This window comes from Cucurbita pepo, chromosome 9, assembly GCF_057944985.1.
Source record: "Cucurbita pepo subsp. pepo isolate OVF chromosome 9, ASM5794498v1, whole genome shotgun sequence".
In the NCBI taxonomy this organism is placed as follows: domain Eukaryota; kingdom Viridiplantae; phylum Streptophyta; class Magnoliopsida; order Cucurbitales; family Cucurbitaceae; genus Cucurbita; species Cucurbita pepo.
In genome coordinates this window covers 12,899,613-12,924,356 of record NC_141806.1, presented here as the reverse complement: position 1 = coordinate 12,924,356, position 24,744 = coordinate 12,899,613, and the positions used below count along the sequence as shown (strand labels likewise).

Genomic DNA, 24,744 nt, shown 5'->3' with positions numbered 1-24,744 from the left:
ATTTAAATTCTAATATATTTAATAATATTATATTAAAAAACGTAATTCAATTAATTTTTTAATGAATCAATTTATACCTTATTTTAAAATAGTGTGTTTGTATTTTTTTAAAAAATAAAGAATTCTAATGTTAGTAATGTAAATAAATGCACTATAAAATTCACAATATAAATTTATATCATTATTAGTTTAAAATAAATTTATAAATTTAAATTGAATTTTTCTTTATTTTTTAAATTGTGCTTTTTAATTATAAAATTGTATTTGTTTCTTCCTAACGTTAATACATATTTGACATTTCTTAAAATTAGATTTGAAGGAACAAAAACAACATTTTAAAAACTATATTTAAATTTTAAAATTTGACTAAAATTTTAAAATTATTAAACAAAGTATATAAAACATTCTAATAAATTTCTTAATCAATAAAAGTTTTGAAATATTTAAAAAATTAAAGTAAAAATATTATTTAAATAATAGGTAAATCTTCGACTTAACCTAATATTTTATTTATCCTGTTGATTATTGATAATGTTACATTGTCATCAATAAGAGTAAAAAAAATTAAATACAGTATTTAATAAATGTTAATACCAATTTATATATTTTTTTTAATTATCCAAAAATATGAGGAAAGTTGCCAATAATATCTATATGTAAGATTAACCTAACATTTTAGACCTTTCAAAATTAAAATTTAACAAAATAATAAGAGTTGAAATTTTACATTTATATCAATTATTTGACTTTTTTTTTATTTGTTTCATAAAAAAGAAGGCAATATATATATATATATATATATATATATATATATATATATATATATATATATAATATATTTTGTATCTCATATAGGAATGTCATTGAATAATAAATTTTTATTTACAATTTTGATATTTTAAAAAGGAAAAAAATTTGAATTTTTTTTTATAAAGATTAAGAAACAAAAAAAAGTGAATTAAAATAAAAATTATTTATAAACTAGAAAAATTGTTACTATTTTCATTATAATCATAAAAATAATTAAATTTTTTTTAATGGTATTTTGATTATTATTATTATTATTATTATTATTTTTTGTTTAAGAGTATTTAAAAAAAAATTATTTTTTAAGTTATTTTTATTAATCCAAGTTATTAATTTATGGTAAAATTGTGAGAGACCGAAATTATCCTATCCGGGAAGGGAGGATAACAAGCATAATCGTGCTCTCGCCAGCCCATTCCAGCTCCCAAACCTCCGAAGGATGCTGGCTTCCATGAATATAGCTCTGGTGGCCGCCAACGGTTGCCGTGGCCTCGGTACGTCACTAGCCCTGCAGCGCACTTTGGCCAGAACTCGTGCTAATTTCAGTGCTACTGTTTGCGGCAATTACTTCGCTGCTCGGCGTTCTCTGAGTTCGAAGAGCAGCGCATTCCCTTGCGAATCCTCTGTTACAGATGTTGCAGTTACACAAACTGCTACTACTTTTGCTGAGAATGGGTAACGCTGATTTTTTTTTTTTTTCTGCAGCTTCTTGTTTATTTGTTGGATGGATAGTTTGAATGGGAGGACTGTTGTTTAGTTGTGTTTTCATTTTGTTTACTCATCGGTGAACTGAGGAAATCATATAAATGTGACATTACGAGTCTTAATTGGTTTATGTAATTCTTCCTTCCTTGCCAAATTCAATTGTTTGTATGTTTATTTTAATGGCTGTGGGAGAAGATTTGTAGTTTATGTAACTCGTTGATTTGGGTATTGCTTGTCTTGTGGCGAAAGTTGCAGAATGAAAATTGAAATGGAAGATTTTTTCAGTTTAAAGAAATTCCGTGGCTGATGGCTCAAACCATATGTAGTACATGTTGAGGATTGTTGGGAGACAATCCAATATTGGCTAATTAAGAGGACGATCATGGGTTTATAAGTAAAGAATACATCTCCATTGGTATGAGGCCCTTTGGGGAAACCAAAAGCAAAACTATGAGAGCTTATGCTCAAAGTGGACAATATTATACCATTATGGAGATTCGTGGTGACTAACATGATATCAAAGTCATGCCCTTAACTTAGTTATGTCGATAGAATCCTCAAATGTTGAACAGAGAAATTGTGAGCCTTAAACGTGTAGTAAAAAAGTGACTCAAGTGTTGAACAAAGGGTGTACTTTGTCTGAGGTCTTCAGAGAAAAGAGTTGAACTTCAATTAAGGGGAGGCTGTTTGAGGGCTCTATAGGCCTCAAGAGAGGCTATATGGTGTACTTTGTTCGAGGGGATGATTATTGAGGATTGTTGGGAGGGAGTTCCACATTGGCTAATTAAGAGGACGATCATGAGTTTATAAGTAAGGAATACATCTATATTGGTATGAGGTCTTTTAGGGAACCAAAAGCAAAACCACGAGAGTTTAGGCTCAAAGTGGACAATATCATACCATTGTGGAGATTCGTGATGTCTAACAATATATATGAACTATGAATAATGAGCATTGAGCCTCTCTCCACTCGCTGGCACTGGAAACTTGTGGTCAAAACTGAATTACCTGTTAGTAGCTCAAAACTTCAATTTTGCTTCATGCTGTCAGATAAAGGAAAGAAATAATGTTTCCTGGCACCTTTGCTGATTACTCTCTTATATGCTCAATGAACTTGCTGCAATCGATCTTTTAATCTCCCAATTTCTGGGATTGAATTCCCTTTCTGTGATTCCTTTAAGTATTTAGCATGCTCAGGATGAAATTAATTTCAGGTATTCCCAATATCATCGTTTGCTTCCATGCCCCTCATTCAGTGGACCACCACGAGTTGAACATCTGGTTGTTTTGGAAGGGGGGCCTGTTATGGAGTACATCTCTAAATCCTTGGATCTTCCTCCTCTGTAAGTTGTACTATATTTTAGTTGTTCATAACAATTGATGCTACAACATAAAATTGAAATCAAATTAAGATGAATCAATGAACTAATAGTTTTGGTGTTTGAAGGTATGTTGCAGACCTCATTCATTTTGGTGCGGTATATTATGCCTTAGTATGCCCCCAGCCTCCGCCAACGGCAACCCCCGAGCAAATTAGACTATTCAAAAAGTTCACAGAACCATCATTTTTAAAAGGGCGAAAATCTATCAAAGGGAAAACAGTGAGGGAAGCACAGAAGACTTTCAGGATAACTCGCATTGACGAGTTTGTGGAGGTTGGAACATACTTGCGTATTCATGTGCATCCCAAACGCTTTCCAAGGTGACATGAACTGCCTGTTTTTCTTTTAAGAAACAAAATGATGTTCATAATGGAATAATGCTAGTTGAACTTTACAATCAATCAGGTGCTATGAAATTGACTGGAAATCAAGAATTATTGCTGTGACAGAGTCCTATGTGGTTTTGGACAAACCTGCTGGTACATCGGTCTGTTGTTGAACGCTCGAACCATTAATCAAGAATTAAGCCTTCTATTTGTGATGACTGTTCATGCATTATTTCTTATTGTAACATTCTTCAAGATTTGATCAAGATTGGTGTAGGTAGTTTGGTGATATGGATAAGTTTATAGAACTTTCAACATGGCACCTCTGATCTAAGTGAAACTTTGTAGACGATGACACAATTTATTTACATCCATTCCATCTAGCTGAACATTAACTTTTAGCTATTAAGCATGACAAATATCCTGTCAGGTTGGAGGCACTACTGACAACATTGAAGAAAGTTGTGCAACCTTTGCAACCCGTGCTCTAGGATTAACATCTCCGTTGTGGACGACCCATCAGATTGACAACTGTACTGAAGGCTGGTAATGATGTTCCTTATAGATATTTTTATGTCTACTGCCTCCATAGGGAGTACTTGTTTTGATTCATTTACACTTTTGCAGTGTCATTCTAGCACGGACAAAAGAATATTGCTCCGTCTTCCATCGTAAAATCAGGGTGAGTTTCGTGAACTTATTTCTTGAGTTTGAACATAGCGATTAAGTTACTTTATTTGTCTCAACGCGTTTGATTTCTTAATTTGATAGGAATGCTTTACAATTTTTGATTAACAGGAGAAAAAGGTTAAGAAGCTTTATCTTGCTCTTGCTGCTGCTCCAGTGCCAATAGGAATAATAACACACTATATGCGGCCAATTAATATTGCTCCAAGGCTTGTTTCAGAAGGCAAGTCTCTCGATCAAGCATTCGAATAAGAATAGAATATTTCTTTGTAGAGTTTGTTGCACTTTGATATCTTGAAGAACATACGTATACGTATACCCGTTTGATAATTATTTTGTAGCATAAACTCAAGCAATTAGAAAATGAGTCTAGTGTTCTGCCAAGAATTCAATATGCAAATGAGTGTCCTAATCATATTAACATTTAAACTCCCTCCCAACCCAACATCTACAGCAGTGTCGCCCCCAGCTCTAAGGTGTGATTGGCAGTTTAATCCTTTGGTGGTTTGATACATCTTCTGCTTGCAGATTGTATTGATGGATACAACTTGTGTCAGCTTGAGGTATTGGAATGCAGAGAGGTTGCATGGCCGGATGCTGATATTGAAGCAAAATACTGTATTGAAGAATGTGGGTGGCCCTCCAAAACGAAAGCATATGAATGCAAAATCAACCTCTTGACTGGTCGGACACATCAGGTTCTTTGTTAGCTAGTCATTATGTTGCTATAGTTACTATTATTATTTGAAAACCATCTTCATAAATTCTTGCACTCAGCGTTGGGACACCTTTGACAATTGTTCTTAAAATAAATTTGACGTTTTCCGGTGATGCAGATTCGAGCACAACTGGCCAATTGTGGAGCACCATTGGTTGGTGATTCCATGTACATGCCCGCAGCAGTTGCAGAGATGGCTAATCCTGGGTTGAATCCTTTTGGAAAATGTAAGAAAGAGTATGCAAGTGAAGAAGATAAAGAAATTGCAGTGGCAGAGTGGATTTCCAGGCATGGAAAAGAACCAGCTATGGCTATTGGACTTCAGGCTTATGAGATATCATGGGATTCGATGGAACACATTTACAATGCTGGGACTCCTTGGTGGAAGCAGGAACAATTATAGCTGGATATTGACTCGAAGCCGTCGTTTTGCATTGGCCAACATTCTCCAAATCTGTAAGTTTATTCCCATCATCCACAGCACACACAGAAAAGAGTTAAGAAAGATACTCTTTTATTTGCTCTGAAATGAAGTCTTCTACTTACAAAGATACCATCTATAACCAGCATTATAGACGATTAACGAATGAAACTAACAGCATTCGGTAATCAAATCCGTTTTGCACAGGCAATTACGTAAGCAATTTCATATAGTTGATGGGGCTCTGCTTGCTTAGGTCACTTTCCTGGATGCAACTGCACTGACATTGTTGCCCATCAAATTTTGGGCAATGAAATTTTTGTACCAAAAGGCTGAAAACTTTGGGGTTCTCTTCAGAGTTGCATAATCTACATGGTAAAGCCCAAACCTTTCAGTAAATCCACTTATCCATTCGAAGTTATCCAGCAAAGACCAGGCGAAGTATCCTCTCACATCTGCTCCTTCCCTGAACAAGCACCACATTAAATACAATCCGGACAAGCTTCAATTCAATTATGGGTACACAAAGCGAAACTCTTGGTTTCTATTGGACACTTGAATGGATATAGTTAAAATTCAAGCTTTTCATTCTGTACTCACAGTGGTTGTAATCAAGTTTGATGTTATATGCATGAATTCTAAAGTATATAGTCTATAGGTGGTGCTCCTCGAAGCATTAGATCTCTTGTCCTTTCCCGATCATGGTGTGACATGGTGCAAATTCAGTATTTTTTTGGCTAAAGGCACTTTCTTATGGTCTTTGTATAAATTATCGGTTTAAATGTCCATTTATCGACTAATTTACCCCTCCTCAAGGTAGTTAGTTGCCCAAGTGAAATCATTCTCCTGAAACTAGTTTTATGTTTAGTATTTATTTGAAAGATATAATGTTTTTTGAGCTGGATGATTAGATTTTGAACCAAAGAAGAGTAGAGAAAGTTTATGGAGAGATTCCTTGACCATTTGAGATGAGCTTAAGAAAACCTTTAATAGATTTCTCAGTCTTAGATGTTCTTGACACTGATTCCTGATTTCAAGGACCAGAGTTTGTACTGTGTCTAGGTTGTACAATTGTGTCCTTCCCTTCTAAAGGATGACTTTGTTAGGAATCACGAATCTCCACAATGGTATGATATTGTCTATTTTGAGTATAAGCTCTTGTGACTTTATTTTTGGTTTCCTCAAAAGGCCTCATGCTAATGGAGATAGTGTTCCTTACTTATAAACCCATAATTTTCCTTTTAATTAGTCAATGTGGGACTATTCCTTTTAATCATCCTTAACGATCCTCCCCTCGAACAAAGTACACCATAGAGTCTCCCCTGAGACCTCCTTCTTTGGAGCTCTCAAATAGCCTCCCTTTAATCAAGGCTTGTCTCCTTCTCTGGAGCCCTCGAATAAAGTACACTCTTTATTCGACACTTGAATCACCTTTGACTACACCTTCGAGGCTCACAACTTCTTTATTCGACACTCGAGGATTCTATTGGCATGACTAAGTTAAGAGTATGACTCTAATACCATGTTAGGAATCACGAATCTCCACAATAGTATGATATTGTCCACTTTGAGCATAAGCTATCATAGCTTTGCTTTTGGTTTCCCCGAAAGGCCTTTTGCCAATGGAGATAGTGTTCTTTACTTATAAACCCATGAATCTTGTTAGGATCGATACCAGTTGTTAGGATCGCACAACAACGCACACACTCGATCTAGATGAACACAAAGAGAAGGATAGAGAGAAGTTGCAAGGAGAACTCTGGCTAAAAGGATTTTCTATTGATGACTTCAGGTATGTACAACAAGAGAGAGTACAGAGAATAGAAAAGTACCTTTTCAAAGCTCTACCGGACCAGATATATATATATGGTATAGTTTACTATATATAGCTTTACCAGATTTAGCCATCTACTATATATAGCTATTTACCATATATAGCTTTACCGGATATAGCTTTACTAAATATAGCTTTACCGGATATAACCGTTGACCAAGCTATAAATAAGTATCAGGCTCCATAAGCCTAACAATTCTCCCACTTGGAGACTGATCTAGTCAACCAAGAATTTCACTCTCAAACGACCATGAGCATCTTCACTGCACCATACCAATTGAGGTTTTGCACAACCTCAATATTCCAACATCAACACATTTTGTCAACATGTTTGCTGGATTCTTTGCACCCTCTATCTTCTCAAAACACATCACCATCTTCAACTAACCTCCGAGTGAAATGGTATCGCCTTCTGTGTTTTGAATGATAGACCGAGTTCCTCGCCAACAGCATGAGTCTCAGGAGTTTCTTGAGTATCTGCTACAACATCACTATGTGAATCTTTTAGCAACTCAACCTCAACTCCCACTTGCTTCCCTCTGGTTTCTCAGCAAGAGTCTCAGGAGTTTCATGAGTATCCGCTACAACATCAGTCTGTGAATCTTTGAGCAACTCAACCTCAACTCCCACTTGCTTCACCTCTGGTTTCTCAGCAAGAGTCTCAGGAGTTTCATGAGTATCCGCTACAACATCACTCTGTGAATCTTTGAGCAACTCAACCTCAACTCCCACTTGCTTCACCTCTGGTTTCTCAGCAAGAGTCTTCCGGCCCATGCAACCTCCTCTGGAGTTTCAGCGACGCTTCCAGCCGACGCAACCTCCTCTGGAGTTTCAGCGACGCTTTCGGCCGACGCAACCCCCTCTAGAGCTTCAGCGACGCTTCCGGACGACGCAACCCCCTCTGGAGCTTCAGCGACGCTTCCAGCCGACGCAACCCCCTCTGGAGCTTCAGCGACGCTTCCGGACGACGCAACCCCCTCTGGAGCTTCAGCGACGCTTCCGGACGACGCAACCACCTCTGGAGCTTCAGCGACGCTTCCGAACGATGCAACCCCCTCTGGAGCTTCAGCGACGCTTCCGGACGACGCAACCCCCTCTGGAGCTTCAGCGACGCTTCCGACCGACGCAACCCCCTCTGGAGCTTCAACGATGCTTCCGGACGACGCAATCCCCTCTGGAGCTTCAGCGACGCTTCCGGACGACGCAACCCCCTCTAGAGCTTCAGCGACGCTTTCGGCCGACGCAACCCCCTCTGGAGCTTCAGCGACGCTTCCGACCGACGCAACCCCCTCTGGAGCTTCAGCGATGCTTCTTCCGATACTTTTCTTTAATTCTCTAACAGTCTTTGTGAAGCTAACTCGTTTATGTTTGCTCATAACAAAGTTCTCACAAGGACTCATAACAATCTCCGCATCAAATACACCTTGTTCATAGCCGACGATTTTTCGTACATATTCGACAGCGTTTTCAACAGACCTGACGTTGTCTTCTCCTTGATAATGTTGAACGCCACGTTTCTAGATAGCGTCAACTGGATCAGCCCCAAGGCTTATCGATTCTTGAGCTTCCACTGTTTCGTGGACATGGTATCCGGCTTCACCCCCAACAGAGGTTCGTGAAGATCTTTCTGGTACAAATAATCTTCAATCTGCATCTTCCAGAAACCGAAATCGGATCCATCGAACTTCTCAATTCCAATCTTTGAACTTTCCATCTTCACAGATCGTGGTGAATTTCGCCTGGCTCTGACTTCCGCCTGGCTCTGATACCAGTTGTTAGGATCGATACCAGTTGTTAGGATCGCACAACAACGCACACGCTCGATCTAGATGAACACAAAGAGAAGGATAGAGAGAAGTTGCAAGGAGAACTCTGGCTAAAAGGATTTTCTATTGATGACTTCAGGTATGTACAACAAGAGAGAGTACAGAGAATAGAAAAGTACCTTTTCAAAGCTCTACCGGACCAGATATATATATATATGGTATAGTTTACTATATATAGCTTTACCAGATTTAGCCATCTACTATATATAGCTATTTACCATATATAGCTTTACCGGATATAGCTTTACTAAATATAGCTTTACCGGATATAACCGTTGACCAAGCTATAAATAAGTATCAGGCTCCATAAGCCTAACAAATCTTCCTCTTAATTAGCCAATACGGGACTACTCCTCTTCTATATCTAAACTATGGTGGGAGCGTTGGATGAAGAGAAACAACATGAAGGGAGAATATGGATGGAAGAAATTAAAGAAGTAGATGAAGTATGTTGACAGTATTGTAGCATTGCTTATACCTTATTGATGTTTCCAAGGCACCAAGGTAACTGCTCATATAATCTGCTCTTCTGGTATCATTGAGTAAATCTTCTGTTTGTGTATTGGGCTTATCCTTCTCCCCATAACCTGCATGAAAAACACAATAGTTCGTGAGGAAATGTGAAAAAATGTATTGCCAAAACTTAAAATTTTGTCCTGCCATCACTTACCATTTTCTGTCACAAATATTGGTATATTGTTGTATCTCTCCTTTATGTACGTAACAATTTTGTTCATTCCTTGAGGATAGACGTATATCCAAGAAATTTCAGTCTACACGAATACGAAAAACATTCTAGTCATTTTGCCTGATATCAATGCTGGTCGATGGAGGCAAGAACATTTCGAAATGACTTACTGGTTCTCCTATTGAGGTTTCTTCCTTCATTGGTGTACAGAGAGCAAAACCTTCGATCTTAGACGACCCCCATTTCGGTTCACAGGTCGAATATAGGCAGTCTTTTACATAGAAGCTTGTATAGTGATTGATGCCAATGAAATCTGCTCCATTTTTCAGCTTCTTTTGATCTTCTGTTGAAAAGCGAGGCAAATCAAATCCTAGAATTTCCTCCATTTCTGCTGGATAGTACCCAAATATAATTGGGTCTAGGAACCTGCATTTTAGTTTTAAACATTGTAGTTTAGTGATATGTATATTTAGCAGGGCCAATGGAATGATGTTGATTGTGAGCCTTGAGTGTTACCAATTCATATAAAAAGAGTGAGCTCTCTCAGCTGCTGATATGTCTTCGAATGAGTCGCTTATCGGCTCGTGCCACACAGCATTGATAACTACTCCTATAACACCTCCTTGTTTGGCCTGCAAACAAGATCAATCTAATTTGACAGATTCTCTCAGAGGTTAAGAGACCAGACGGTATCGTGTTAAACTGATTACCTGGTATTTAGACCTGTAAGTGTTGACAGCAGCAGCATGTGATAGAATAATGTTGTGAGCAGCTACTAAGGGTTCTCTTGCTGAGTCTCCATGCTTGCATTTGCCAAATGAGCTCGAACAGTGTGACGGAGGAAATGTCCCTTTCCTGTAGCCACGAATAACCTGAACATTTGGCTCGTTGAAGGTGACCCAGTACTTGACTCGATCTCCAAATGATTTAAAGCAGATATCAGCATAATATCTGAAGTCCTCCCTGAAAATATGAATATGTGAAGTTCTTTGTTCAGTTTCTGCAGGACTGATGGGCAAAATGTGTTCAAAACTGGAGTGGAGTTGATGGAGTATTGCTAGTTTGTATCATACTGGACTTGGGGACTCAGCCAGGCTCCATATCTATCTTCAAGTTCCTGAGGGATGTCATAGTGAGTCAATGTCACAAATGGTTCTATCCCTGAAAGCAGAACACATGGATGTTTGTATGACTTATGGGAAGGACAGATAAACTGTAAGTGATGATTTTAAGTGTCTTTCAGCTTGTGAGGACATTAAAAACCTCGTTCGAGAAGAGAATCGATGAGCTTGTTGTAATGATCAATCCCAGCCTTGTTCATCTCCCCAAATCTTCCTTCTGTAAGTTCATAGTTTCAAAAGGTACTAGAGATCTAAGAAGTATGAATATAGATAACATATGATACAGACACAGAACATGTCCTCGACAATCCTCCCCTCGAACAAAGTACACCATAGAGCCTCCCCTGAGGTCTATGGAACCCTCGAACAACCTCTCCTTAATCGATGCTCGACTCCTTCTCTAGAGCTCTTGAACAAGGTACACCCTTTGTTCAACACTTGAGTAACTTTTGACTACACTTTTGAGGCTCACAACTTCTTTGTTCGACATTTGAGGATTCTACTGACATGACTAAGTTAAGGGCATGACTTTGATACTATATTAGGAATCACAAATCTCTACAATGGTATGATATTGTCCACTTTGTTTTTGGTTTCCCCAAAATGACTCATACCAATGAAAATGTATTTCTTACTTATAAAACCCACGATCAACCTCTTAATTAGATGATGTAGGACTCCTCTCCTAACAATCCCCACCACGATACAAGTTCATCAAGAAAAAGGTAAGAATACACATAAACAAACAAGAAAGATGCCCACAAAAAGAGTCCAACTACAAGAAACGACCCCAATCCAAATGAACGATACCAAGTTGATAATTACAATAAACTCGAAGAACGAACGCCCATAAAGACGCACGAAAGCTTACTCGGTAATATTCTTGCCCAAGAAATAGAGAAGCGGTAGCTGTTGACTCCAATAAAAGCCATAAGATCAAGATCCTCCTGTTATTTGCTCATCTTCCATAAAAATGCCAACGGATAATGATAAGTGAGCTTAAGAAGCTTGAGGAGAATGGTTTCATAGACTAACCAGATAGCGATGATAGTGATCAACAGCAATATCTCCATTAGTTTCATCCTCAATATTGCCTGCAACAAAGCTCAAAGTCTGTCACTTTTATGAGGAAAAACAGAGGAAAAGAAGCATCAGAATCTTGCAGTTTGACCAATCTAACCAGGCTTATGAGTAAAAACATCCCAGTTGCTGAGACCTTTACCATCACTCAAGAAAGCTCCTTCAAACTGAAGTGAAATTGCTCAAAATTGGCTCAAAATCAAGTAAGAACAGTAAAAGGAACAGAAGAAAAACAGAGTCACCTGATATGCAGAAGAAGCAGTTCCAAAAAGGAAATTGTTTGGGGAAGGCTTTGAATTTGTAGTTTCTTCAATTGGAACGTGGCTACTCGACGCCGTGACAGTCGAAAAGAACACCGAAACCAGGAGAAGAATGGCTAAAAAAGCTAAAGAAAACTCCATAACTGGAAATAAAGCTCTCCCCACAGGCTCTTAAGAACAGGGTTTTGGCCAATGAAATACATAACAAATTAGGCACAGTTTGTATTATGAGCCCCATACAATAATGAGGTTGGAATGGACTTTCTGCGTGGTGATAGCTCAGCTGGGCTAAGTTTCTTGTTGATGGCAACCTACGGTACCCCACCACACCAAAATGAGGTGATGTTAACGAATCAGAGCAGTCTAGGACACATTATTGGTTTGATGTCATGGGAAACCAATTGGGGTCCTTACAGACCACTGTTTAATGTCTTGTTTATAATGTCCAAATGATGAACATTTAATGTTGTCATGCAGCTAGTTATGATGGCTGGTGAGCAAGTTGATATGTACGAGAATGACACTCAAAAGAGTAAAAAATTACTCAAGAATATCTATCAAGTTGGATGTTGTTTTTGCTGTATTTTCATTTGTGGAAAAACGAATACATGCACACTCGTATGATGCTTGTATATCTAGTACGTGAATTTGACCTAGAGTTGCTAGGTTGAGTCTCTCTTGAATGGGACGAATCGATTTGATCAAACGAGGAATTGGTTCTGTATATACTCTCATGCCTTTAGACTATCTGCATCAGGCCTAGGACTTGAGCCGTTCTTTAAGTTAGTCGAGTCGACGTAGGTTCTGATTTAACCTAGGCCCATCTTGCATGTCAAGTTCTTGACTTACTCAAGAAAAGAAAGTTGTGTCTTATCGAGCTATGCTTGTATAAACAATTAATATATGGAATTGGCTTATGATGTTTTTCTTGTTGATCAATAACATTTATAAGTTGAGGATTTTGTCGATTTCTTTTAGGGTAAGGACCAAAATTGGGCGGGAACAGAATCCACATGCATGGAATGCTTGGTGCGGGCCCATCTAAGGCCGATCGTAACCCAAGTTTCTCTTCTTTCTTTTGATTAGCAGTAGCTGTTACTTCGTTCATGTTTAGCCCGCATACTTTATAGTTTCATTTGGTCATTGATTTTCCCGTTCTTTGTGCTTGTTCTCATGATCCATTCACATTGGCTCTCACTCCCTCGTTATTTGGCTTTTACTATTCTTGTTGTGTGAATATGGGATGTATGACCGGTTATTAAAATTATGCTTATACCCGTCACGGCTGAAATGCCCCAAAATGTTTTATAAAGAGATCTGACTAGTTGTCAATTCTTCCTGCCCAGGTTATATGCTATAAAAGTTATGGTCGTTGTTTATTCACTAATTTATAACATTGATTTCTTTCAAATTGTTTTCAACACATTTCATCACTTATATTTTCTAAAATATTTCTCACAAACATGATCCAAGACTCGTTTGCAAAGTTTGACTTCCATATGGTTGACTTATTTACTAGGTTAGAATAAATGCTGCACAATCGCTGTCTTGTTGATGGAAGAGTGCGATTGTGACCTAGACGCGTGGTTAAACTATATTTTATTAATAAATTTTAAAGTTAGAGTATATTCCCTAGAGTTATTTATTTAAAAATGATCTTGATAATATTCTTCCTATAAATTTTAAAAAAATATTTATCTTCTTTAATAAAAATCATTACTTTTATTCTATTAAAAGTTTAAAGAAAATCAACTTTAAGCTAAGAATAAAAAATATTTTAAGATTTATTTAAAAAAAAAAAAAAAAAGATAAGAATTAAATTTAGACATTTGTTTAAAACAAATTAAATAATAGTTATCTTAATAAAAGCAAAATTATGGTGGGAAATAAAAAAGATAAAAACTGGAAATTCCAAAATTACTTATTTGAAAACAAAACCCAAAAATAATGCCTGGAAATTGATACTTTACACCGGCGAAGAATTAAACTAAAATACGCCGTGACTCTTTCTCTCTCTCGGTTTCTCTCTCTAGCTTCTTCTTCTATGGTGGGAAGAAACCCTAATTCAATTCTCTTCCCTCCTTGGCGGGATAAATTTCTGAACTCAATCCACAGACTTCGCAATTCATGAACCGTTTCATGGAATTGGAAAAGCTCTTGATTTCACGTGGAAACCCTAGAGCTGCAGCATATTCATCCGACCGCCAACTCCCCACCACCAGCGGTAGGGATATGCCCAATGAGTTGTCACAAAAGCCTCCCTCTTCAATTGCGCACCGGTTTCGAGTTCAGTTAAAGCAGCGGGATGACGAATTCAGGGTTTCTGGTCATGATTCTGTGCCCCCTCCTTCCACCGAGTTTATCGTGCAGTTATACGAGCTTATGTTGTCGGAGCTCACCTTTAATTCCAAGCCCATCATTACGGATCTCACTGTTCTTGCGGATGAGCAGAGAGAACATGGGAAGGGCATTGCTGACTTAATTTGTACGCGTATTCTCGAGGTTTGATTCTGTAATTATGTTTTCCTCTAATTTGAGTTGAGAAGACTCTTTCGAACGTTTCAATTTCTGGTAGTATATGAAGGAAGTATGTTCTAATAGTTTCTATGGACTTTTTGCCTATTACGTCTTTTTCTATTATCGATTTGATGGGGATTTGGGCTATAGTAATTTAGGCTTTTGTCCTCTTTGATGCTTATATTTCCCGAAACCACGCGGATGTTCTAGTTCATCACTTCAAATTTTCGTGCAGGTACCGGTTGACCAAAAACTTCCTTCATTGTATCTATTGGACAGTATTGTTAAGAATGTTGGGCACGGATACGTTAGTTATTTCTCGTCTCGTTTACCTGAGGTGTGCAAATTTTGGTTTCTGGTGTACATGTATGTTTCTTATGTTGAGTCTCATTGATTTCTCATCAATCCCCTGTTCTTATTTTTTTTGTTACTTAGGTATTTTTTGAGGCTTACAGGCAAGTTCATCCTAATCAGCACAATGCGATGCGTCACCTCTTTGGGACATGGTCAAATGTATTTCCACCATCCGTCCTTCGGAAGATTGAAGCTCAACTTTCTCAGCTAACAACACAAGAATCCTCAGGTTTGACATCCTCAAGGGCTTCTGGGTCTCCTCGGCCAACTCATAGCATTCATGTCAATCCAAAATACTTGCGTCAACTGGAACACTCAGTGGTGGATAAAGTGAGCACCTATCTCTTTTGCTATTTAGAATACAATATTGGGTTTGCTTCATCTGCATTTACGGTTGACACTATCAATTCAAGTATTTAACATCCTGCATCCTTTTGTTGGTTATTTGTTATTTTCCTCCTCCATTTTGTGGATGCAACCAACTCAAGTGGATGAAAATATACCTTTTGTTGTTTTTTTATTTTTAATATTTGAATTGGCTTATCCATTCCAGCCGTATAATATTTGTGTTGGGGGTTGGATTAGCTTGATTTGTGTAGTGAAGGTGAAAAAGATAATATTAGAAGGATTTTTTCTATCAATTGGTCATGCCTTTTTTGGAGAGAAATTGAGGTTCTTGATACCCTTTTCTCAAATGTGGGTTCTTTTTGGTAATCTTCCCCCCCTTTTCCTAGTCTAACATGAGGAATTTGGTGGTCTATTTGAAATATTTCACGATGCTAGGGTGGGAACTCAGAAGATTGGGTAGGATTACATCTGCAACTTTTCATATCAGTTGCTCCATCTCTTTGTCTCTTCCACCCGTTCTTATGATATAGTGTCTCAGACATTTCCAGGAGAATGCGAATTGTTTGATTGTTCATTGAAAAAAATGTTGAATCATTAGCTAGTGTTCTTTTCAGCTTAGAGATTGGGTTTCTTTCTTAATTTCCTCCACTCTTCAGTGACAATTGTGGGGATTCTATTGTGTATGGTGTACTTGGTCAGACAATTTTTGGATGTGTTTTGACCAAAAACAAAATTTGATTGAAGAAATCAATATAATTTGGACTGGATAAGTGGGTGGGTTTTTGGAAAATCAATCCCTCAAATATGGTCTTTAGAGTGCATCTCCTCGACACATTTTGGACCTTTCATCCTTTGAGTATTAGTCTCTTTTCATTTTTTGAATGAAAAGTTTCGTTTCTTGTTTAAAAAGAAGCTTGATATTGAGAAGCCATTTGAAAAAGTGGATTGAGACTTTATGGTCACATTCTAGAGGTCAAAGGTTTTGGTCTCAAATGGAGAACTTGGATTCAAAGGTGCATTCCTTTGCAAATTTCTCCATCATTATTGATGAGCTCCCAAGACAAAAAATTGTGGCTTTTTGGGGACTTAAGAAATGATACCTTCTTTCACCTCTTCTATTTATTTTGATTATGGATTGCTTTAGTTGATTGCTTATGAAAGCCGAGGTTGATGGTAGCATTAAAGCTTTCAGAAGTTACGAGATTCTGTTATCTCCTTTGTTCCTAATTGGGCTTTGCTTTCTCAATTATCATGTAACTTCCCTATTTCAGTGATTATTGCCAATAGGAGAGCCCTTTTATATAATTCTTTGTCTTATTTTGGGTGTTTTCCTTTTTTGTATACTTATTTACCATTTACATTTGTTTAATGTCAGTAAAAAGGAGGAAATAGAACCATATTCCTCAATTTTGGTGATTCTGTGCAGAGGCAAATATGCTAAAATAAATGAAATTTATATTTTGTACATTTATCTTTCATCATCATATATATCTTCAAACGTGTATGTAAAATACACGCACAACATATGCACCTCCCAGCATTATTCCTTCGACTTAATTGAATGCAATTAGGACTATTAATTTCTGTTTTGTTTTGAATACCTAGCATACATGGCAAAGACATAACATCCAAATATGTAACTAGCTTTTAGCTCTGCAGCATATCCAGGATGCGAGAGGGACCTCAGCTCTAAAAGTTAATGGTAAAAAGCTTGCTCCTGGATACGAAGAGTATGACTATGACCATACAGATGTTCTTGAACATAGTGGAGCTCAAGCATTTAATTCAATGGGAAGCGTGGGTCACGATTCTTTTGCTCTTGGAACAAATAAAGCAAATATAAAGATAGGGAAATCGTCTTTTTCTTCAAGAATTGGACACAATAGACCTCTACAATCAGTTGGTGATGAGCTTGAAGCAGTTAGAGCCTCACCATTGCAGAATGTATATGAATATGAAGGTTCTAGAATGATGGATAGAAATGAGGATGCATATAAAAAGAGGAGAACACAATATCCTGAGGAGAATTTGAATGGACTTGAAAGTACTTCTTCGTATGATATTAGAAATGGACGTGACCTTGACGGACCAAGAGCGTTAATTGAAGCATATGGAAGTGATAAAGGAAAAGGTTATTTAAATGACAATCCACCACAGGTCGAACATTTTTCTATTTCTGGTATGGACAACAAGGTGACTCCAGTTACTTGGCAGAACACTGAAGAAGAAGAGTTTGATTGGGAAGATATGAGTCCCACATTAGCTGACAGAGGCAGAAGTAATGATGCATTGAAACCATCTGTCCCACCTTCAAGATTTAGGACAAGATTAGGATTCGACAGAAGAAATGCTATGTCTATGGAGCTTGGAATGAGAAACAATTGGTCTAGTCAGGTTCAGCTACCTACTTCTATTGACTCCTCCATAGTGATTGAAGATGGGGTCCCATCAACATCTGTATGTTTCCATAACTTCAGCCATCTCATTCACATTATTGTTATCATTTGCTTCTGGTTTTTTTTTTTTTTTTGCTTGGAGTTTACCGAAAGTTATTGTAGCATCTTTGTTCATGTCATGTTTTTTAAGTTCATTATCAAGCATAACACTGAAGTTCGATAGTTCTCATTTTTGTGCATAATTCTGGACTTATTTTAGCTTTGGATCAAAGTAATTAGTATATTTCACGTTTTCAATCTCTCATGGTTTCACTTATTCTATAACATTGGGTTCCTATCATATCCGGTAGTAGAGTTAACCTGTTTGATCCCATGTGTAAGAGCTTTGTAATTTGTGATACATTTCCGTTTTCTTCCACTAGTTTTTTTTTTTTAATCACCACCATCACTTTTTAGAGGGGTAAGTCCCATATCTGTATTCAGTTTTGAGATCAAGCATTTAGTAATTTTATTCCCCAATAAATTATATGGTGTGTAGTAGGAACTCTGCATTCCAAAAGTTAATTATAGTAGGGTTTTTTTTTCCTATCATCAGGATATTTGGAATATGCACAATCCCCTTTCTCAGTCATCCCAGAACCTCATGAACACTAAAGGAACAGGAAGGAATTTCCAGATGCCTGTGTCGAGAAGAGGCATCGCTTCATCTGGTGGTGAGAAGATGTCTCATTTTGTCGATAAGCTTCTGACCAATGGTGCTGTACATAGGCCCCCTACTATTGTTTCAAGCTTGGGTTCTTCTGGTTTTGACTCTAGCATGGAGTCACAACCAGTTGTACAATCTATGGGCCCAAGGCATCCTGTGAATGTTCCCGACTCTTGCCCACCTTCTAGGTCTTCAATATTTCCCGTACCAAGACACCATAAGAGTCAGTTTGAGTCTTTAAACGGTAGCAATTCTGTCATCAATCGTGCAAATAGGTCCTTTTTGCCTGAGCAGCAGATGAATAATTTGAGAAATAAAGAGCCAAGTCTTGCGACTAATTTGCCACAAGTTGGTAATCAACATACTGGGCATATTCCTTTGACTCAGGGAAACCAATTGCAGGCCACCTCTTTAAAACCTAAATTTCTACCATCTCCAGACATGCAGGATAATTTTAGTGCATCAGCAGTACCTCCAGCGTTACCACATTTAATGGCACCATCCTCGAATCAGGGATACAGTTCACAAGGACATCGCCCTGTTGTTAGTGATTGTTTGTCAAGTTCTGCCCCTATTGGGCAATGGAACTTACCTGTTCATAATAGACCCAGCACTTTGCATTTACAAGGGGGGCCGCTGCCACCTCTACCAACTGGTCCTCATCCTATCTCTCAAAATGCAGGATCCCTTGTTCCTGGTCAGCAACCAGGAACTGCATTTTCTGGCCTGATAAATTCTCTTATGGCCCAGGGTTTAATCTCATTGAACCATCAAGCTTCTGTACAGGTATACGTTCGAGTAATATCCCGCTTAGTAGGTTCAGTCTTTTTTTTTCTGTTATATTTTTTTTTCACTAAGAGAGTTAAATGTTTAGGACTCTGTTGGGTTGGAATTCAGTCCAGATCTACTCAAGTTGCGGCATGAATATGCAATAACTTCTCTGTATGCTGATCTTCCTAGACAATGCATGACCTGTGGCCTTCGGTTCAAGTCCCAGGAAGAGCATAGTAATCATATGGATTGGCATGTCACTAGAAATCGTATGTCGAAAAGTAGGAAGCAAAAGCCTTCTCGTAAGTGGTTTGTAAGTACAACCATGTGGCTTAGTGGTGCAGAAGCCTTGGGAACTGAGCCAGTTCCAGGATTTTTGCCTGCTGAGGTCATCGTAGAGAAAAAGGATGATGAAGAACTAGCTGTTCCCGCTGATGAAGATCAAAAAACGTGTGCACTATGTGGAGAATCTTTTGATGATTTTTACAGTGATGAAACAGAGGAATGGATGTATAGGGGTGCTGTCTACATGAACGCACCCGATGGACAAACAGCAGACATTGATAAATCTCAGTTAGGGCCCATAGTGCATGCTAAATGCAGGACTGAATCTAGTGCTGCCCCCTCCGAAAATTTGGACCAAGATGAACAAGGGGTATGCTTCATATCTTTTCTGTTTTTCTCCCCTCGACCAATATGCTTATCTACATGTCATCTGTTCTTTCCTTTTCTTTCCTTTTATGTCATTGGAAATATAAAAAAGTTTCACACTGTGAATTTCTCTAGAAGTGTATATAATAATGTAACTACAAGATAATTATGAAAAGATAGTAATTCACAAGAAGTCTACAATTTTTCTTGGTCTCTTATGGATGTACCAAGGTGCTTGTTAGCTGCAAGTTTTATGTTTTCTTTAAGCTCACATTGTTACTTTTTGACTGCAGGGAGTTAGTGAAGAGGGTAATGGAAGAAAACGATTGCGGAGCTAGCCTTAGATGGATTTCTATACACTCTCGTTGTAGCTTATACAAGTTTTTCCCCATGATCTCTTGTTCTCACAGTAGTGTAGCTAGAATTACTTGGCTAATGCTTGAAAATTGTATATTTAAAATGGAAAATTTCATGCGCAATATATTGCAATCTTAAAGGGGCAACCCCATCTTCTTTGCTGTGAAATGTCCTTCAAGATTTAGATGAAAAATCCTTATTTTAAACAAGGGTCAATAATTGTACGTTCCAAAGAACTTTTCCCATTGAATGGATTCAAGAATCACGATCATTAACTTGTGATTCTTCATATAGATCAATAATTTGAGTTGGGAGTCCTAGCTGCTGCCTGTTACATCTATTATGCTGTTTGATTTGACATCTGCAGGGCAATGAAAATGGAGCTGTAGCTGTAGCTGCGGCTATCAGATCTTGCTCGATGTCTATTGCCCCCATTCAAATGGAAGCCAAGATTCATGGGATGGACCCTGGACGACTCTCTTGTCTCTGTTTTTACCTATTTTGTCTCTGTTTTTCATTGCAACAGTTTATGAACAAGAGTCTGTTGAACAGTGTATGCCTTGATATCTTACTTAATGAGCAAATATTGGCTCTGTTTAACGACCGTGTGGATTCAGTTTACTTCTATTTTATCTTAGCCTTTTCTTTTTATGCTGAAGATCCCAATTTTGGTTTCAGGATAGAAAGGCTTGTGTGAAATCCCCAATGGTTGATATCTAATGTTTCCACTGCAGCTGAAGGATCTTAATTCGTTTGTTTATTAGTTTCCAACAAAATTATTATTTGAATATTATGGACCGGTTGGGTGTAGTGGGTCGATCTTTTGTTTGTTTATTAGTTTTCAACCGAATTATTATTTCCATGCTTCGGGACATCGACCCTATGAGCCGTATGGCAGATAGTCTAGATCGATTTCTGAAAGGATATGTATATGTATTTTTTTTGCTAAGATAGGAGAGATCGGAAATTCCAGAGAAAAGTAAGTTTTAGAACCACTCACTTAGAATGTGCCCTTCTCCCGAGTGTATATAAAATTGAAAATTTAGGATTTATTAGGTCCAATAATTTTTTTTCTTTTTATTTAGTTGATTAGTTAATTTTAAAAAATTTCAAATACATGGACCATTTTTTAAGTGAAAAGAAGTCAATGGATAATGTTGCAATTAATACGTAAAATAATTCTCAATTTAAAATAAGATTAAAAAATATAAATAAGATTAAAAAGAGACCGTGGTCCATTTTTTAAGTGAAAAAAGTCAATGGATAATGCAATTAATATGTAAAATAATTCTCAATTTAATCGTTTTATGATTTTAATATATTATTGAGATCTTATTATTTCAAAACTTAATAATATAAAAAATTAATACTTCAATTTAAACGCTTTCTAATTTCAATACATTATTGATATCTTATTATTTCTAAACTTAATAATACTGAAAATTAATACTCATTGACGAATTAGTGAGAAAAACTAAGAAACTTCATTATCTATTTTAAATTGATATTATTAATAAATTCGAAATTTATTTCTTTATTTTTTAATTTTTTTTAAAACAAAAGAAAGAAAAAAAAATAGTATTACCATCATATTAAAAATTTATTCTTATCCACTCTCAATTGTTACATAAAAATTATTTTTTATTTAATGATTTTTCTAACCATAGAAAAAAAAAAACTAAAACAAAGTTATTATTTCTATTATATAATGGGACAGCAAAAAAAAAAAAAACAGAGTTACGAGGGTTCATACTCAGAGTAGATAATATCATACTATTATGATGACTCGTAATTTCTAACTCATAAGACGTGAATTTGTTTAATTCCCAACTAAATAGATCATTAATATGAATCATTTTGTTATCCTCTTTTGTTCCTTTACCATAAACTAAATGGTATTTTTTTTTTTGCTATAAATCGTAATTATTTTAAAATATGTAGTGTTCTTGATAGTGTTAATAATTGAAGACAATGGCAGCGTCTTTGTCACCACGGCCACTGCAGTTGACCACCACCTTGCAGCCGTCGCGCAAAGTGGGGCAAAGCTTGTCGAGATAAGCAAAGGCATGAGAAGCTTCCAATGATGGAAAAATGCCTTCCAATTTGCATACCCGTTTGTAAGCTTCCACTGCTTCTTTGTCTATTGCTGTGTGAAATTCAGCTCTGCCACTCTCTTTTAAGAAGCTCAGCTCTGGTCCTACTCCTGGGTATTCCAGTCTGCAATTCAAAAAAAGTTCGAAATTTAAAGTAGTTTGGTGAGGATTGGTGGGAGAGTAGTCCCGCGTCGACTAATTAAGGGGTTGATCATGAGTTTATAAGTAAGAAACACATGTGTATTGGTTTGAAGCCTTTTGGAGAAACCAAAAGTAGAGTCACGAGAGCTATGCTCAAAGTGGACAATATCATACAATTATGGAGGTTCGTGATTTCTAACATGGTATTCGAGTCATGCCCTTAACTTAGTCATGTCCATAGAATGCTCAAATGTCGAATAAAGAACTTGTGAGTCTTGAAAGTGTAGTCAAAAGTGACTGAAATATTGAATAAAGGGTGTACTTTATTTGAGTGTTTCAGAGAAGGAATCGAGCCCCGATTAGGGGGAGAGGTTGTTTAAAGGCTCCATAGGTCTCCGGGGAGGCTTTATGGTGTATTTTATTCGAGGGGAGGATTGTTAAGGACTCTAGAGAAGAAGTCAAGCCTCGATTGAGGAGAGACTGTTCGAAGGCTCCATAGGCTTTAAGGGAAGCTCTATAGTGTACTTTATTCGAAGGGAGGATGGTTGAGGATTGTTGAGAGAGGAGTCCTACGTCGATTAATTAAGGGATTAATAATGAGTTTATAAATAAGGAATACATCTACATTGGTATGATGCCCGTCGAGAAATCTCCACCTAAAGTGGATAATATGAAAATATTATGGAAGTTCGTGATTTCTAACATACTTACCCTACACCGACGGAATGAGGGACAAGGATTTGGCCTTCATCATCTTGGAGAAGATAGCTCAAAGCTCCATGGTAAACCCCAACATGTCCTTTAGACAAAGTAGCTGAGTGCTTTCCACTATCCAATCCAAACCCAGCAGCCTCAACTCCAATCAACCGCACATCTTCTTCTTTGATGAACTCATTGAACAGTCCCAACGCGTTTGAGCCACTCCCTATGCATGCCACAAGCACCTCTGGTAAGCCTCCCCATTTCTCCATGGCTTGTTTTCTCGTCTCTTTTCCTATCACTGACTGAAACTCCCTCACCATTGCTGGACATGGGTGCGGCCCTACCACCGTCCCCGTCAAGTAATAGCTCCTTTCCAAGTTCCCGACCCACTCTCTTATCGCCTCCGATGACGCATCCTTGAAGTTTCCTTCTACCGATTTCACCTGAGATATTAAATCTGTTAGAAATCACGAATTTTCACAATGACATGATGTTGTCCACTTTGAGCATAAGCTCTCGTGAGCTTTGTACTTCCCTTCTTTACTTATAAACTCATGATCATTCCCTAAATTAGTTCCCTCACAACAATACTCGACAAATTAATGGAGTACCTGAGCACCGAGCAGCTTGATTAAGACAACATTGGAGGATTGTTTCTTGATATCTTCAGAGCCCATGAAAATGGTGCACTCTAAATCATGTTTGGCGCAGGCAGCTGCGGTGGCAACACCATGCTGGCCAGCCCCAGTGGCGGCAACCACACGCTTCCGCCCCATGCGCTTGGCAATCATAACCTGCGCTATTGCATTGTTCATCTTGTGTGCACCGCAATGGTTCAGATCCTCTCTTTTTATGTAAATCTCGGGGCCTTTTCCTTCTTCGTCTTTGTAGTACTTTGTCAGCCTCTCAGCGTGATACAGCGGCGTCTCTCGCCCAACAAAGTCTCTCAGCGCCACCTCCAGCTCCTCCTACACAACCACAACACCCGAAATTAATTCACGTATGAATCAGACTCTTCACAATGGTATGATATTGTCTATTTTGAGCACAATACTTCCCTCGATAAAATACATCATAGAGCCTTTTCTGAGGCCTATAGAGCCCTCGAACAGCCTCTCCTTAATCGAGACTCGACTCGTTCTATGGAGCCCTGGAACAAAGTACACAATTTGTTCGACACTTGAGTCACTTTTGACTATACTTTCGAGGCTCACAATTCTTTTGTTTGACATTTGAGGATTCTATTAACATGACTAAGTCAAGGGCATGACTCTGATACCATGTTAGAAATCACGACTCTCTACAATAGTATGATATTATCCCCTTTGAGCATAATCTCTCATGACTTTACTTTTTATTTTCCAAAAGGCCTCGTACCATGATCAACCCCTTAATTAGTCGATATAGGACTCCTCCCCCAACAATCCTCAACATAATTTACGAGAAGAACGCATACCTGAAATTTGGAATCGTTCAAAACCAAGTTGAACTCGGCTTCCAATTTGGCCAAGCAAGTGATTAGAGATTCGGGCACAAACTTCCCACCAAATTTCCCAAACTTTCCTTCATGAATTGTTTGTTTAGAGTTCTTGTGGTGATCATCAATTACAGGCTGCATCTTTAATGCTGGCGTAGGCTTCCTTGTTGGCGTGAAAGTGGGTGACCCAATTCCGTTGCCAAGCTTTACATGCGACCTGGCTATGCCTCTGATTGCATCTAATTGGTTAGTGACAGCAGCAGCAATGTTGTGCACAATATTGGATGCCATTTCTAGGTATGTTCTTCCCTTTGAGTATTAACAATTGAGAGAGAGAGAGAGGGAGGGAGTTGAGTGGTTTGTGTTAAGAGAAGCA

The 24,744-nt window shown here is 37.7% G+C and overlaps 4 protein-coding genes across 12 annotated transcripts; 2 read left to right on the top strand and 2 right to left on the bottom strand.

Moving 5' to 3' along the window:
- Positions 1-1,155: 1,155 nt before the first annotated feature.
- On the top strand, positions 1,156-13,092 carry LOC111802496 (RNA pseudouridine synthase 6, chloroplastic). Of its 4 annotated transcripts, none has more exons than XM_023686891.2 (10): positions 1,156-1,482; positions 2,727-2,855; positions 2,960-3,214; positions 3,300-3,381; positions 3,651-3,766; positions 3,848-3,902; positions 4,019-4,130; positions 4,436-4,605; positions 4,744-5,081; positions 12,834-13,092. In XM_023686891.2, exons 1-9 carry the CDS (start codon positions 1,247-1,249, stop codon positions 5,026-5,028), a joined length of 1,440 nt encoding a protein of 479 aa, XP_023542659.2. In that variant the 5' UTR covers positions 1,156-1,246; the 3' UTR covers positions 5,029-5,081; positions 12,834-13,092. The 4 variants fall into 4 exon arrangements, with proteins under 4 accessions (XP_023542659.2, XP_023542660.2, XP_023542658.2 ...); XM_023686892.2 differs by lacking the exon at positions 12,834-13,092 and adding an exon at positions 10,392-10,521; XM_023686890.2 differs by lacking the exon at positions 12,834-13,092 and adding an exon at positions 5,303-5,834.
- Positions 5,123-12,482, bottom strand: LOC111802482 (beta-glucosidase 47). Of its 5 annotated transcripts, XM_023686869.2 has the most exons (12): positions 11,838-12,482; positions 11,696-11,762; positions 11,551-11,609; positions 11,387-11,462; positions 10,658-10,732; positions 10,468-10,555; positions 10,105-10,357; positions 9,911-10,026; positions 9,565-9,820; positions 9,377-9,479; positions 9,185-9,293; positions 5,123-5,512 (listed from the first exon to the last, which is right to left on the bottom strand). In XM_023686869.2, exons 1-12 carry the CDS (start codon positions 11,994-11,996, stop codon positions 5,299-5,301), a joined length of 1,575 nt encoding a protein of 524 aa, XP_023542637.2. In that variant the 5' UTR covers positions 11,997-12,482; the 3' UTR covers positions 5,123-5,298. The 5 variants fall into 5 exon arrangements, with proteins under 5 accessions (XP_023542637.2, XP_086982843.1, XP_086982844.1 ...); XM_087126717.1 differs by lacking the exon at positions 10,658-10,732 and having other exon boundaries at positions 10,468-10,511; positions 11,838-11,978; XM_087126718.1 differs by lacking the exon at positions 11,696-11,762 and having other exon boundaries at positions 11,838-11,904.
- A 725-nt stretch (positions 13,093-13,817) lies between the features above and the next one.
- On the top strand, positions 13,818-20,248 carry LOC111802440 (polyadenylation and cleavage factor homolog 4-like). Of its 2 annotated transcripts, none has more exons than XM_087126715.1 (7): positions 13,818-14,357; positions 14,608-14,709; positions 14,808-15,056; positions 16,719-17,531; positions 18,066-18,962; positions 19,051-19,602; positions 19,892-20,248. In XM_087126715.1, the coding sequence occupies exons 1-7, from the start codon at positions 13,983-13,985 to the stop codon at positions 19,934-19,936; spliced, it is 3,033 nt and encodes a 1,010-aa protein (XP_086982841.1). In that variant the 5' UTR covers positions 13,818-13,982; the 3' UTR covers positions 19,937-20,248. The 2 variants fall into 2 exon arrangements, with proteins under 2 accessions (XP_086982841.1, XP_023542573.2); XM_023686805.2 differs by having other exon boundaries at positions 13,819-14,357; positions 16,734-17,531.
- Positions 20,249-21,536: 1,288 nt separating this feature from the next.
- Positions 21,537-24,744, bottom strand: LOC111802501 (tryptophan synthase beta chain 1-like). The gene is made up of 4 exons (XM_087126720.1): positions 24,348-24,744; positions 23,503-23,859; positions 22,901-23,334; positions 21,537-22,172 (listed from the first exon to the last, which is right to left on the bottom strand). The coding sequence occupies exons 1-4, from the start codon at positions 24,657-24,659 to the stop codon at positions 21,911-21,913; spliced, it is 1,365 nt and encodes a 454-aa protein (XP_086982846.1). The 5' UTR covers positions 24,660-24,744; the 3' UTR covers positions 21,537-21,910.

What these genes read in the sequence shown, in the direction of transcription:
- LOC111802496 (XM_023686891.2), top strand. Translation starts at nt 1,247, where the DNA reads ATGCTGGCTTCCATGAATATAGCTCTGGTGGCCGCCAACGGTTGCCGT. An exon ending in TCCTTGGATCTTCCTCCTCT is followed by an intron (nt 2,856 to 2,959) that starts GTAAGTTGTACT and finishes TGGTGTTTGAAG; the next exon opens with GTATGTTGCAGACCTCATTC. An exon ending in TCTTCCATCGTAAAATCAGG is followed by an intron (nt 3,903 to 4,018) that starts GTGAGTTTCGTG and finishes TTTGATTAACAG; the next exon opens with GAGAAAAAGGTTAAGAAGCT.
- LOC111802482 (XM_023686869.2), bottom strand. Translation starts at nt 11,996, where the DNA reads ATGGAGTTTTCTTTAGCTTTTTTAGCCATTCTTCTCCTGGTTTCGGTG. An exon ending in CTGCTTCTTCTGCATATCAG is followed by an intron (nt 11,763 to 11,837) that starts GTGACTCTGTTT and finishes ATTTCACTTCAG; the next exon opens with TTTGAAGGAGCTTTCTTGAG. An exon ending in ATCACTATCATCGCTATCTG is followed by an intron (nt 11,463 to 11,550) that starts GTTAGTCTATGA and finishes AGCAAATAACAG; the next exon opens with GAGGATCTTGATCTTATGGC.
- LOC111802440 (XM_087126715.1), top strand. Translation starts at nt 13,983, where the DNA reads ATGAACCGTTTCATGGAATTGGAAAAGCTCTTGATTTCACGTGGAAAC. An exon ending in TCTCGTCTCGTTTACCTGAG is followed by an intron (nt 14,710 to 14,807) that starts GTGTGCAAATTT and finishes TTTGTTACTTAG; the next exon opens with GTATTTTTTGAGGCTTACAG. An exon ending in AACACTCAGTGGTGGATAAA is followed by an intron (nt 15,057 to 16,718) that starts GTGAGCACCTAT and finishes ATATGTAACTAG; the next exon opens with CTTTTAGCTCTGCAGCATAT.
- LOC111802501 (XM_087126720.1), bottom strand. Translation starts at nt 24,659, where the DNA reads ATGGCATCCAATATTGTGCACAACATTGCTGCTGCTGTCACTAACCAA. An exon ending in TGAACGATTCCAAATTTCAG is followed by an intron (nt 23,860 to 24,347) that starts GTATGCGTTCTT and finishes GTGGTTGTGTAG; the next exon opens with GAGGAGCTGGAGGTGGCGCT. An exon ending in TCAAGCTGCTCGGTGCTCAG is followed by an intron (nt 23,335 to 23,502) that starts GTACTCCATTAA and finishes TTAATATCTCAG; the next exon opens with GTGAAATCGGTAGAAGGAAA.